This window comes from Pituophis catenifer, unplaced genomic scaffold, assembly GCF_029215685.1.
Source record: "Pituophis catenifer annectens isolate HBS135680 unplaced genomic scaffold, rPitCat1.0.hap2 SCAF_1, whole genome shotgun sequence".
Taxonomy (NCBI): Eukaryota; Metazoa; Chordata; class Lepidosauria; order Squamata; family Colubridae; genus Pituophis; species Pituophis catenifer.
Genome location: NW_027256881.1, coordinates 48,827,388 through 48,842,653, shown reverse-complemented (window position 1 = coordinate 48,842,653; position 15,266 = coordinate 48,827,388). Strand labels below are relative to the sequence as shown.

Sequence of the window (15,266 nt, the reverse complement as noted above, 5' to 3'; positions counted from 1 at the left end):
CAGCTATCTATGGATAAATAGAAAGGAATCAAGGGAATTAGCTCTTTTTAATCTTCAAGGCTACAGTTTCATGCTAAGAAACATATAGGCAAGGCTGTTGAGTGACGTTTTGTTTTCCCAGGTCCCATTGAATGCATTTAAAATGTATAATTAGGAAAGACATTAATATTTTTGGTAAATATTCATTTAGTTTTGTCATAGGCTTTTTTATTTTTTGCTTTTGCTTTTTTTCAAAGAGTAAATGTATGCCAAGAAGGCTTTGAGAGAAGCTTATAATAAGGTAACTAGGAAAAGTAACATCATTAAAACAATATAAATTTATTATTTAAAGAAATTGCTGTTATGATTACAGCTTTGGCCCCTATCTAATTTCCTGCTCACAGGCATTTGCTTCTCTTCAAGAGGAAGTGGGGTTTACTTTCAATGATGACTGTAACATCAAATCTCTATTAACAGTTTGATATTTTTGGTAGCATTCCTAGTGTTTTCTTTAAAAAGAAAACCATAAAACATTTTCTTTAAAAATATCATAAAACATCTTAAAGACAACTTCAGAAGCACCATTTACATTGAAAACTAGATGGGCAAGTGGACTTACTCATTGGCTGTAAAACAGAATTTCCCAGGTATTAATCACAGAATTCATCATAGAAATGGATCACTGTTACTACAATAGTTTTGCAACTTGAGGAAAACATTGTGTGTACATAATCACCTCCTTCAAATTGCTTTTTAGATTCACTTTTCACCATGACATAGTATATCAACATGAAGAACTTTTGTATTTTGTGTTTTATTGGAGAGGGCAGGGGATATTTTAGTAATAATTATTATTCTATTCTCCATTTCTTATTATTGTGTTTAATTGTTTTCAGCCTACTGGAAATGCCTTTTCCTCAAAACAGTAGCAAATTAAGAAAGAAAGAAACACACTATCAATATTCATACCTTGGTTAGTGATCAAATTGCTATGCTTTGCAGAGACAAATGATTCATTTATGCTGAAGAAACAGAGCTGCCTTTCACACATCCATTGATTTTAAATTAAAAAGCAACTGCGATGTTTTGCACAAAGAGTGACAACTATAACAGTAGCCCTTACTTAATATTGTTTGGTGCAACTTCATTGTAAGTGCCAAGCGAGAAACAGGGAGGGGGATCTAAATTCCATAATCTAACTGATCAATAATCTAGATATCTCAATGCAGTGTAACAGATAATCAATATGAGCAGAATTACTTAAGCAGAGCTAGCTATTATTCCTGCTACTAAGGTCTTCAGGTTCAATTGGCTGACTTTATTAATTTTTATCTTTCATCCTATTTGAATTCTGGTTTCCCTCTTTCTCATGCCTTTTCATACTCTCTTCATTATAGCCCTAGCCTGAACTATATTTAGAAGTCCACTGCTTTTGATGCTAAATAATTTTAGGAACTGGTTTCAGAAAGGCTTAAGTTGTATGAAATTCACATAATTTTCAGTTATATCTGCTTGTGATCTTTCCATTCTTTTAAGACATAAATTTAACATTCTATGAAATCTAATTGGTTAGAACATTTACTACATCCTTTAAAACTGAAGACTGTGATTGGTGCAACTAATATTGTATGGTACAGTGGACAAATTGTATATTTCCTGAGAGAACACACCCAATTAAGTCCATCTGTTTTGCTCCAAGTCTGTATGATCTGTTTTTGAACCAAAATATATTCATAGTCCCTCTTTTACAGAAGCTTTCAATTTCTTACATCAGATATTACCCCAAACAATGTGAAGAGCTCATTGTTTAGACACAATGTCAATAGCTGACATGGAAGCTTTCACTCAGGCATGAATTCTATATATAATGCAGGATATTGAATTATTTGTTTTTGGTTTGATGTGTTTCATTTTTGTTTCTGTTAAACACATTAAATTAAATCTATTGGTTACATTACTTGGTCACTTCTCATGATCTCATGAATATCTTTACTAAAATATTAAACTTTTGAAGAATTGTGTATTAACTTTAGAAGCAGACAGAGTTGAAGCAACTAGTTTTCATGGTTAATCAGAATCCTTACTACTCAGTAGTCTAATGTGTCAGGATTATCTTTTTATAATGAATATTTGTCTAGCATAGGTCCCCATGGTAACACTGGGAATAATGGAATCCAAGTAAAGGAAGTGAGTCACAGGAAAAGCATTTAACACTTAACATAAAGCAGTGAATACTATGAAGACAAGATTCTGAAACATTTCCACACGTAAGCACACATGTACAAACATTATATAAAAAGGCTGGCATACCAAGCAAAAACAGTACAGAAACTACTCTTAAAGATCCCCATCTGTACTTTACCAATGCATAATTAATATAAAAGGGGTGGGGTTTTTTTTAAGGATCTGATAAGTTATCACTAGTTGAGTTAGTTTTAAACATTCAGTCATTTCCGACTCTTGACAATTTTATAGGCAAGTGCTTTCCATGCTACCCTGTCAAGCACAGCTTCTTTCAGTTGTTGGATGCTCATCTTTGTATCAGCTTTGATGGTATAAAGCCAGCAAGTTCTTTGTTTGTCCCTTTTTCTTGATCCACTAATCATTCCTAGCATTATTGACTTCTCCAATGAATTTGCACGCAAGACATGGCCAAAGTAAATCAGATGTAGTCTTGTAATTTTGGCTTTAAGTGAAGTTTCTGCTTTTATATGATTCAGCACCTCCCTGTTGGGTATTCTGGCTATCCATGATACCACAGTTCAAAGGCATTGATTTGATCAGCTATTATTAGTGTCCAACTTTCACACCCATACATAATTACCTAAATGCAGGACAAGAAGCAATGGATGGAAACTAATCAAGGAAACAAGCAACATAGAACTAAGGAGAATTTTCTTGACAGTTAGAACAATTAACCAGTGGAACAACTTGCCTCCAGAAGTTGTGGATGATCCAACACTGGAAACTTTAAAGAAGAAATTGGATACTATATCATGAATTTTATTATATTAATTTCCCCATGAAACTATTTGCTTACCATTTTGCCTACATATCTCTGATTTCCTTGCAGACAGACAAGCGTCCATTTAGGATCCTTATGTATGGGTGATATCAAACGAAGAAGAAAAGCAGCACCATTGCCAGGACCTACTGGTAAGCAGATTCAGCATAATTAAATATGTTATTCAGATAGATAGATAGATAGATAGATAGATAGATAGATAGATAGATAGACAGACAGACAGACAGACAGACAGACAGACAGACAGACAGACAGACAGACTGACTGACTGACTGACTGACTGACTGACTGACTGACTGACTGACTGACTGACTGACTGACATATTTTAAAGCATTTTTAAGAGCTGGGAAAAGGGTTTTGAGGCTGCAGTTTCTTTAAACCCTAGAGGGAATTAGTAATTACTAGGAAATTAATTCCATTGACCTTAGTGGGGTTTGGTTCTAGTAATGTGCATGTGATTGCAGACTAAGTGTAAAAAAAGATCTAAAGCAACTTGTTGGGGAAAACAGGATAAGTAGCTCAGTTATTGACCCTGATCTATTCTTTTCAATGATTTCTTCATGTAGAAACTGTGCTCCTCATTGGAGGTGCTATTTCTGATTAGGACCATGGAAATAAGGGGAAATTAAACTTTCTCCTCTTTCCATCACAACTCTATGCTAGCTACTCTCCTTATAATTAATGTTAACTAAATACATAGTAGCAAATAAAATTAAGAACAGCCTATTTTCTCTTGCCTGTATTTAGAAATAGAGATCTTCAGTGGTTAGCTAGGAGGAGAAAATTCAAGGGCTCCATTGCCTGTCCAGGCAATTTTTTAAAAAAAGTATGCTTTATTCCCAGTTCATCTATCCAGAATGGAATGAAAAGATTACCCAAGGTTCACCAAACTGATTGAACACAAACACTTAAGAATATTACAAGGAGTAATAGAACCCTAAGAGTGTGCTGATCAGCAAGATTGATTGATTGATTGATTGAATTAATAGAGCCACCCATCACACTTCCATGTTACTTTAGAGCAGGACTGTCAAACTCCCGGCCCGCAGGCCAATGTGTCATGCACTGGCCATGCCCACGCCTGGTTTAGTGAAGGGGGAAAAAGTCCTGATACATCATGTGACGACGCCATGACGACACCAGTTTGATACCCCTGCTCTAGAAACATACAGAATTAAAATAAAACTAAACAATCTATATTCGTGATGGCAAACCTATGGCATGCGTGCCATAAGTGGCATGCGTAGCCATATTGGTGGGCACGCGAGCTCAGCTCCAGCCTTCTGGGTCCACTGGAAGTAGGGAGACAGGCTGTTTCCTGTCTCCGGAGGGCCTTGGGGGTGGTGGTGGGGAAGGCCCGTTTTTCTCTCTTCCCAGGCACCTAGAAAGGCTCTGGAGCCTGGTGAGGGAGAAAAACGGGCCTACTGTGCCCACCATGCCATCGTGTGCCAGGAGCAGGGGGGTGGGTGGGGTCGTGCGCGCATGTGTGGGGGCAGGGTGCATAGAATTATTGCTATGGGCATGCATGTGCGTGACTCACCCCCCCGCTCCTGGTATGCAATGGCAAAAAGGTTAGCCATCACTGATCTATATATTTCCTAGATCACAACTTAAACCACATTATAAGCAATTATTGCATGGAATGGGCTACATCTCACAAGAGAAGAAGAAATATGTTTGGTTAGAACCCTATCAAGGGGGCTTTAAATTGAACAAGAGAGGGAGACAGATGCATGGGTCCAGGTAAAGAAGTGCTGGATATTAGAGATATGGCTATACAAGATCACACAGGAGGAACATGGCAGGAAAGGGTACTTAAAAGTCCCTACTACAATCTACATGATAGAAAGGAGATCTGTAGGTAGTGTCATCTCCAGCTCCTGTTTATCGGTGGAGAGAATAAAGGTAACAAACAGGAATTAGTGTGTGATAGGGAAGAAATAATGGGGACGAGGACAGTTCTGCTGAAGTTCTTTGCAAATATCTTTTCTCAGACTAAGAAAAAGGAACTAGACAAGTTTAGAGCTGGTAAAATACAGAAAAAAATACCTTGCTATCTTACAAACATTCAATTTTTCAATAGCCAGAGGAATTGCTTTCCAGAATTTTTAAGGAACTAGTGGAAGTGCTTTTTGAAAACTGCTAAAGAACTAGTCAGGAAAAAAAAGAAGCCAATGTAGTCCTAATATTCAAAAAGCGGAAGAGGAAGACTCAGTTTAACATCTATACTTGCAATACAATAGCACAAATTTTCCAAGTACATATCTGCAAACATGTAGAAAACAATGCTACCATTAACAAGAAACAGCATGCATTATTAAGAAAGAATCATGTCATCTTAACCTCTTTTCTTTTCTTTTCTTTTCTTTTCTTTTCTTTTATTACAGAGTGCTTAGTTTGGTGGACGAGGGGACAGCTATGGATATAGGGTTTGGGGAGGTTAATCAGTAAAAAGAGGGTTTATTATTGCATTTTTGTGGTTAGTATGGGTAAACTGAACTAGGCTGGTCTCATATATTTTCAGCTTGTTGAATAACAGCATCCAAAGGGTGCTTTTAACTGGCTTAGAAACACTTTTTCAAAGGAAGAATTCCCTATTTGGCCCAATATTATTTACCATTTTTGTAAATGACCTAGACAGATGTTGCCATAGTGAACAAAATCACTATTCAAAATTATCACAGCCTTGAGTATTGGGCCAAATCCAACAGGATGATTTAAGTTCTGCTCCCGGAAAGAAAGGATTTTTGTATGTGATATTTCAGTTTTTTTCTTTTTAATAAATGTATAGACATTTCCAAAATTCTGTTTTCACTTTGTCATTATGGGGTACTGAGTGTAGATTAATGAGAAAAATGAATTTCAACAACTGTAGAATCTTGCAGCATAACAACTTGCAGCATAACAAAATTGACAAAAGTGCAGGGGGTCTGTATACTTTCTGAATGCACTGTATTTATTTAATACATAATACACCTTGGAAATTATTTCTGGAGTTAGCTATCTGTACTTTACTATTGGTTTATTTCTGTGTACATTTGAAAGTTAAGAATCACGTAGTTCTTCCTTCTGCTGATACTGAGTTGTTTCCGGGGGTTATCTAACTTTGTCATTCCATTAGAATGGCTTTATATTTTCACAGCATTTCAGCTATCACTGATAGCACCAGACCAAGAACACTCTAAAAATATTGCTAAAGTACCTTGGCGGTAGTAACATAGAAATAGAAAATGGCTAGGTCAGGCCCCTAAGACTACAACCATATGTATAGCAAGAAGTAAAATGCTTAATAGCTGAGGAGAGGATAATATAATTATTTCTACAAGGTGATTTTAACTTCACAACTTGCAAGTGACAGAAGAAAGTTGTTTTATGAAAATATTTGGAATATTTCTATTGCATCACTTGAAAATGTTTTCAAATAATGGAATAAAAATAAAGGAAAACGTTTCTCGCTAAGTATAGAGGAACTATTTCTGGTAGAAAATAATATAATACTTAATGAATAGTTGTAGTTGTGGGATGATGCCCCTACTTTCCATGCTAAAAGAAACAGTTTCAATCTCCAGCATATTTCTCTCAGAAATCCAAAAGAATGTTACTGCCAGCTCATGTCATCTTTCCTAGGCCAGGTGGACCATAGTTTGATTGGAATAATGCATCTTCCTGTTTTTTTGAGTGCCTAAACTATGATCCCTCTGGATCAAATTGTGTTTAAATCATGGTCTCAAACTATTCTATTTCAGTTTTGTCCCCATTTCCTCAATAATAGAGTAAACTACCATTTACCTATATCTGCCAATGAAAGGTATCTTTCAGGTGGTGACAGAAATAGTTAGCTTTTCCATCTCAAAGAGGTCTAAAGATCCTTTAGAAGCCACATAGAGGATGATAGAAAAATCTAGATGAGAGGAAAATCTAGAGTCTTGCTATCTTTGGTATCGAGGCCCAAGTATTTAACGATATTTTTTTAATGGATGACTTATTTGCTGCATTGTTGAGAAAGTTTGCAGTAAAATGGCAGAAATCATGGGATGATCATATTTCTAGAAAATGTTACAATGCTAATTAACAAAATATACTCTCGTCTGTATGCATTTTCCCTAATAATTGAAGACCTTTTGTCAATACTAAATTTATTGAAAAGAGGATTGTGCACTTGCATAGAGTTTGCTTTTATTCTTGCTTGGTATGTTTCAGACATGATATGGGCAAATGTTTTTCCTTCATTTCTTTCCTCTCTGCCCTCTACAAGAAGATCAAATCTGTTAAAGAACCTCTAACCTGCCAAATCACATATGTGGAACATACAAATTTGACTTCTACCTATTAGCATATGCTCTGGGCAATAGGAATGGTTGCCCTTTCAAGATAATATCTACATTCTTGAAATTCTTTCCTTACTACCAATTTTTGCACAGTTCTACAAAGAACAAATAAGTAGTTGCCAAATAACCTATGACCCATTGGGTCATTCTTCTTTCCTCATACATTATAGATGTGTATCATTTCTTCTATCCTCGCAACCCTTAGGAGAGCCTAGGTGAAGTCACTGCTTCTCCCCTTCCTCTGTTGACCCATAGAACTGCCTGCCACTTTGTTGGGAAGAGGGGAAAGCAAGGGAGCTGTGAACTGCACCCCACTCTCCATTCTGACATGTCCCCAAGGCCCCTCTTCCTCCAGGGAGGAAAGGGGCCCATTCATCAACCATCAGTGCTCCCATCAGCAGGCATGTTTTGTCTTTCCTCTTTCCACATATGATATAGGCTTAAAATTTCCCCTCCCCTTTTAACCCTCAAGAAAGATGCTGTGAAGACTCCTCCTCACCTGACCCACAGAACTGCTTGCCACTTTGCTAGAGGGAGAAGCAACAATTGGAGCCACTGACCATAAGGAAATCCTTGCTTCCCTTTGTTATGTCCCCAAGGGCCCCCTCGATTGTTGGTGCTCCCAATCAACTCTATCTTGTTCATAGGCCTCCAAATGACTCCCTTGTGTTTCTCTCATTGGACACCACCATTAAGAGAACTCAGATTTCAGGCTTGGTTCCAAAGCAGCTAATGGCTGCTTGCCCATTGAGTCTTGTTCATTAAACATGCCCTTGAGCCATCTGATTGGGTGCAGGGTTAGAGGGAAATTAGAAAAAGGGTTTCAGTAAAGTTATACTATTGGAGAAAAAATGTCTCAGGAGTTTCTTTTGCCTTTTAATGCGGTGGGACAGTTGACAGAGGGCAGGGATACACCTCTCCTATTTTCCCTTGCGCCACACAACCTATGGGTTTCTAGTAAATGTAGTTGGAAGGTGTGTGGTGGCACTGAAGCAGCCACTACTTTGCCAAATTTCATTCCCATAGGAGACATAGGTTTGGGCATTCTGTAAGTTAGCCTATTTGAGTTACCTTGATTCAATTAATTGTTGCCCTATACATTCCTATTTTGCCCAATTGAAGGTTACAAATAAACAGACAGAAGTGTTTCAGTAGTATGTAGATAATTTTATCAAATTTATTTGCTGCCCATCTCATGCACCCAAGGCAACTCTAAGCAGCTAAAATTATAAATTACATATGTTGAAATGTTATTATGGGGATATTATATGGTAACCCTAATCCCAATCAATTGTGCCTCCTTCAACAACAAAAAAAAAAAAATAGGTATGTGTAACTGGAAGAAGATATACCTCATATTGGTGGATAAATTTGATTTAATTCTTCTGTCTCATTTATTTGTTTATCAAATTTATTACATAAATATTTGACATTGTAAGATCTATCTCTTACTGCCAGACTTATGAACTTAGCAAGCCTATGAAGACAAGGTTTCAGTTGGCACTTTCTTAAATGTCAATTGATGACAAATGGTTTTCCCTGCCTTTGTATGCAGTGTGTTGAATGGCCTTAGTAATGCACGTTCAGAAGATAGATAGCATGATGGAGCTAACACGGAATGAGGATGGAGCTGATGGAATGAGGTTTTCTCTAGATTCTGAATTTTTGTTTGGCATCGGTGTGACTGTGTACTTCAAGATATGTGACAGGGCTATAGACTACTGTAGCTAGAAATGTTATTGGTTAAACATTTATTAATTGTGACAAGAACACCCAATTTATTTCAGCGCTGTAGCTTATTTACTGCTCTTTCACCTTTGTATTTTGTATTGAAAAAGTAAAATGAATATTGATAGAGTTAGCTATTGATTTCTAAATTTATAGCCTCTTCTCAGCCTTGAGACAAAGTCACATACCAATAGCATTGTGTGCATTAGTAACAAAGGATGTAGATTTTATCATACAGCAAAGAAAACTGTTGAAGCAAGAAACTTTTATCAGAGAAGAGCATTTTATAGTTTAAAAATGTCATCTGTAAAGGTGAACTAAAGCAACAAAGAAAATAAGGTGAATTCTGTTAGAAGATTCCAGTCAATAACTGGAATAGAAAGTTCTGTTATATTTTCCTTGGAACAGGAAATATTTAGCTAAGATAAAGTCTAAATAAAGCTTCTGTTTAAAAATTGAGAAACAAAGCAGTGAAACAAAATGCAATTTTCTTCACACGTTAGATTACTATGTTTTTTTTAAAAAAAACTGTATGGGTATAATCAGATGCTTTGGTGTTTTTAGGGCAGCCCTAAGTCGTTTAGCAATAAATACTTAAAGAATAGATTAGTAGTAAAAGCAATAAATTACCTGATATAGAAGGATATTCTGAATATCTTTGGTGATTTACTAACCTTCAAAGGACACTTTAACAGACTTTATTGCAAGAGTAGGGGTTTTATTGGAAGTTATGTACTGGTTTTGATATAAGCATGATACAGATTCATCAGAGATGACTAAGAACTGTGTGAAATCTGTCTGTATCTTCTTGATCAATAACATTCCTAAAGACTGTTGTCCCCCATATCCTAAATTGATTTTTCCCTGAATACTGGACTTAGTTTTCCTTCTGTCTATTACTAGCAGCCATCAGAAGAGCCCACAACCATATATATAGAAACTTCATTTCTATTCACAAGGAGGAAAGGGCAAATAAATACAAATATCAGTGAATATATTAAGTCCCCCATTAATTAGTCCATAATACATTTGTTGTTGGCATTTAGATCAAAATTTATTGGGACCCTTAGTCTACTTGTAACTTTCTAAAATCAGTTTTAATCACCCTTTTGCTTTATTAAAAATGTTTTAAGTCCTTAAACTTATAATTAAAACTTTATTTCCCTAAGGATTGAAGGAAACTCACTCAGTAGTGTTGATCCAAAGTTTCTAACAGCCAAAAAGCAGTTAACAGACAATTTTGAAAAGTGATTAAGAAAAGTACTATTCAAACCTAATGTCATTTCACAGGAACTGACCATCGTTTGAACAAGTGTCTCAGAGCTCTAAACCCACCAGAGAAACCACAATATTGCAGTCTCCTTACAAGGAACAACTGCCTGGAGCACTTGTTGGCTATCTCAAATTCTCTCCTTATGCAGAAAGGAATTGTCAAAGAGCCTGTCTACTCACTGGCTCTTCATTCTGCTCATTCATTCTCTCTTCTGTCAGATCTGCTGTTCAGAGCCATCTTGTCCACCATTTCTTCCATTGGAAGTCTTACGTTCAACTTTTCAAGGTAGCTGCGTGCTTTGAGGTATGGGTTATTAATTTACCTGTGCTTCACACACTTGTTTATATTCTAGAAGACAAACAATTTGCATGGGAAAAATCAAACATATTGTAGAAATCTTTCTATAAGTATAAAACAGTCTTAGAAGAGTAAAACAGATAGACTTTAGATTTTTTTTTTCCCACCTAAAATTCAAATGCTGGTAGTGGCCAGCAGTGGCACAAAGTTATTAAGCAACATTTGTCCAAAAATGGATACCTCATTTTTTTTTCTGAATTGCTCAATTACATGAAAGTTGGTTTTATCAGTTGGAAGAACAAAAATGTGTTTTGATTTGACAGTTCTCAATTATGATACATAATATAACATTCTGCTACTTGTTTCTCAGAAATCTCAAACACAGTTATAAATATTTTCATTGTCTTTAACAAACAGAATTGAATATTTATAGTGCCAAGACAATGTAACTCATTTTATTGGCAATTCAAGTGTCCATCTTTCATGAGGCAGGTCTTGAGAGTGTTATCTGGGAGGAGTTCGATCCTGTGGCTCCCGAGGACATGGACAGGATCCTGGGATGGCTGAACGCAACCACATGTTTATTGGACCCGTGTTCCTCCTGGCTGGTACTGGCTTCCCGGGAGGTTACACGAGGCTGGCTCCAGAGGATTGTTAACGCTTCTTTGAGTGAGGGGGTCCTGCCGGCCGCTTTGAAAGAAGCGGTGGTGAGGCCCCTCCTCAAGAAGCCCTCTCTGGATCCGGCTGTATTGGCTAACTATTGTCCAGTCTCCAACCTTCGCTTTGTTGCGAAGGTTGTTGAGAGTGTGGTGGCACGGCAGCTTCCCCGGTACCTGGATGAAGCTGTCTATCTAGACCCGCTCCAGTCCGGCTTCCGACCTGGGCACAGCACGGAAACAGCATTGGTCGCGTTGATGGATGATCTCTGGAGGGCTCGGGATAGGGGTTGCTCCTCTATCCTGGTCCTGTTAGATCTCTCAGCGGCTTTTGATACCATTGACCATGGTATCATGTTGCACCGGTTGAAGGGGCTGGGGGTGGGGGGCACCGTTCTGCAGTGGTTCTCCTCCTACCTCTCTGACCGGTCGCAATCTGTGTTGACAGGGGGGCAGCGGTCGACCCCGAGGCGCCTTGCTTGTGGGGTGCCGCAAGGGTCGGTCCTCTCGCCCCTTCTGATCAACATTTATGTAAAGCCGCTGGGTGAGATCATCCGTGGCTTTGGGGTGGAGTTCCATCAGTACGCTGACGATACTCAGCTGTACATCTCTACCCCAGGCCACCCCAACGATGCCCTTGAAGTGATGTCCAGTGCCTGGAGGCCGTGCGGGCCTGGATGGGGAGAAACAGGTTCCGACTCAACCCTTCCAAGACCGAGTGGCTGTGGCTTCCGGCGTCCCGATATAGCCAGCTGGTGCCATCGCTGGCTATTGGGGGCGAATCACTGGCCCCCACGGAGAGGGCTCGCAACTTAGGCATCCTCCTGGATGCACGGCTGTCTTTAGAAGAGCACATGACGGCCGTGGCCAGGGGGGCTTTTTATCAGGTTTGCCTGATATGCCAGTTGCGCCCCTTTCTGAATCGGGACTCCCTACACATGGTCACTCAAGCACTCGTCACTTCCCGCCTGGACTACTGCAATGCTGTCTACATGGGGCTCCCCTTGGGGTGCACCCGGAGGCTACAGTTAGTCCAGAATGCGGCCACACGGGGGATTATGGGAGCGACGGGGCGCTCACATATGACACTTCTCCTGTGCGAGCTGCACTGGCTTCCTGTGGTCTTCCGGGTGCGCTTCAAGGTGTTGGTGACCACCTTTAAAGTGCTCCATGGCTTAGGGCCGGGGTATCTGCGAGACCGCCTTCTGCCGCCAATAGCCTCCCACCGACCGGTTCGCTCGCACAGAGAGGGCCTCCTCAGGGTGCCGTCGGCCAGACAGTGTCGGCTGGTGACCCCCAGGGGGAGAGCCTTCTCCCGCCCTCTGGAATGACCTACCCCCTGAGATACGCATGATATCAGACCTCCGGACTTTTCGTCGGGCCCTGAAAACACACCTATTCCATCTAGCCGGGCTGGCTTGATCCCATCCTCTCAGTTTTAATTGAATTCGGTTTTAATTGGGTTGTTTTTAATATCTTGGGCGAAAATTATTTAATTGTTTTTTTAAATTGTTTTTAAATTTTATATGCAATGTTTTATCTTGGCTGTACACCGCCCTGAGTCCCGCAGGAGAAGGGCGGTATAGAAATAAAATAAAATAAATAAAATTTAACCGGTATATAAAGCCTTTTCACATTTGGCCTTTGTATTATGGAGACTAGGTGTAAATATTAATTCAGTTATATAGTAATAGTATCTCTTATGACTGAGATTGAATTGTGTACATTTTCTGGGATCCTAAACTATAGGCCTGCAGGTAGTAGGACATGTGAAAATATGTTTTCTTCTCAGTGGGTAAATGAGACTATTACCTTGCATAGAATTACCTATTTTTACTTGGATATATGTAGTCCTCAACTTACAACAGTTCATTTAACGACTATTCAAAGTTACAACTGCACTCAAAAAAGTGACTTATGACCCCTTTTTGCACTTGCAGCCATTGCAGCATCCCCATGGTCATGTGTTTAAAATTCAGGTGCTTGGCAGCTGACTCATATTTATGATAGTTGCAGTGTCCTGGGGTCATGTGAGCCCCTCTTTTGCGACCTTCTGACAAGAAAAGTCAATGGGGAAGCCAGTTTCACTTAACAACCCTGTTAGTAACAACTACTAACATTTAACATCTGTGGCAAGAAAGGTTGTAAAATGAGGCAAAACTCACTTAACAAATGTGACTCACTTAACAATAGAAATTTTGGGCTCAATTATAGTCAGAGGTCAAGGACTACCTGTATTTGGTTCATAAGGAGAAAAGGAAAAGACTTTACCTGGTGTTTCTGCCTTCTGTCCCAGCATCTCAAACTATGTTATTGATGAGATTTAATGATGGAACAAAAGGAATCTCGACATGAGTGAAATACTCTACATGCAAAAAGAACATCCTGATACAAAACACTTTTTAAGAAACTAGATATTATGATAGTTTCCTCAGTATTTATAGCAATTGATATAAATTCATGCTACCCATCTCAAAAGAAGTGTATTAATGAATTATACATATGGAAACAAAATGGACTTCTATGTGAGGGAGAATCTGTTCCTGACAATGTATCAGCATAGCTCCATGAGAAGGAATCTAAGTCTCTACTAGTTACCTAGTTACCTAGTTACCTAGTGAATAGTTTTGTTTAATAATGAAGAGTTGGTTTAAAAATTCACATGCAGCTTGATAGTTAAAAGAGATCTACCTTTCTGTAAAAGATTAGTCTTTTTTTTAAAGCTTGCTGTAAGGGATCCCTGGGGAAAAATAGCAGAGAATGATAGCGCATGCTTTTGAGAGTACAGCTAGATACACAGCTTCCCTGTATTAAAAATCAAAGCCTAGCATTTTAAACATTTGTATTTTGCAGGTTGCTTTGACAATCACAAACAGAGAACCGATAGTAATACTCTGAATCTAAAATGTCTTCAGAGAATAGAGGAAAGGGTATACTAAGTTATAAGTGAAGCAGCATGTATCTCCCTGTTTCCCATTGGTTGTTTATGCAACATCAATACAACACTTTAGAAGCCAAATTACTAAACAAGCTGCCAATTAGGCTTGCAGTCAGCTGGATAGATTAGTAGCTAAGAGAAGCAGTTACAAGATTTTCATCTCTTGAGCCAATTACTCAAGTGAATTACCATCCACAGAGCTCCTTGGGAATTTAAGACAGAAAGACTTTTTCAGCTATGATAGGCATAAGTGAGACCCAGGATAAGGTTAGAGTTGTCAGATCATGTAGATTGGCCAACGAGGCAAAAAAATTCCATCTACTTAAAGACTTAAAGTATTTAGGATTTAGAAGTGCTGGAGAAGAAAATAATAAGTGTGCAAACTTGGTTAAATTTATGTATGTTAAAGTTATAAATAGAGGCAATCGGAACCAAAATTGATCTAGCGTAATATAGAATTATGCTATGGTAAAATGTTTAATTTATCGTCTTTTACATGTATTTATCATTAAAAGTTTTAAATAAGTAAGGTGAGACAATACAGAAAAAGAAAGAGAAGCTATTTACTACTACAACTTTCATCATGACCTTTAACTGGGTGAAACAGTGCATCTTAGGGCAACTATTCTGAACTAAAGTATCTCAAATGGGCTAACTTACAGAATATGTCCAAAAAGCAGGACCGAGGGATTGAAATTTGGAAAAGTTGTGGCTGCTTCAGTGCTGCTGGCTGCTGCTGTACTGTTGCTGTGGTCATGTGAGCTTCATTGTCAATGTTCCATGGCAGTTTCCCAGCCAATCTCACAATCCCTGCATTCACTTACCTGCCTCCTGGGAAGGAAGGAAAGGGGAAGAAGGAACAGCCATGTACCCATCATGGGCCAAGCCACCCACTGCATACTTCTTCAACCTGTGTGCCAACTTCCCCAACTCATGTTGTTTTCCCTTCATGCCTTCCCCAACCCATACAGTACATCTTGCACACCCCCATACATACACCCTTCCTTGACCCATACGATACCTCTTCAGTACCCCCCCCCC

The 15,266-nt window shown here is 38.6% G+C and overlaps 1 protein-coding gene across 2 annotated transcripts in view; it reads left to right on the top strand.

The window, feature by feature from the left end:
• Positions 1-15,266, top strand: part of GPATCH2 (G-patch domain containing 2) — a 100,789-nt gene that overhangs the window by 81,413 nt on the left and 4,110 nt on the right. For both annotated transcript variants that reach the window (XM_070949037.1, XM_070949028.1), the window contains exon 9: positions 3,053-3,135. In XM_070949037.1, the coding sequence (XP_070805138.1) occupies positions 3,053-3,135 (83 nt within the window). The remainder of the gene's footprint in view (positions 1-3,052; positions 3,136-15,266) is intronic.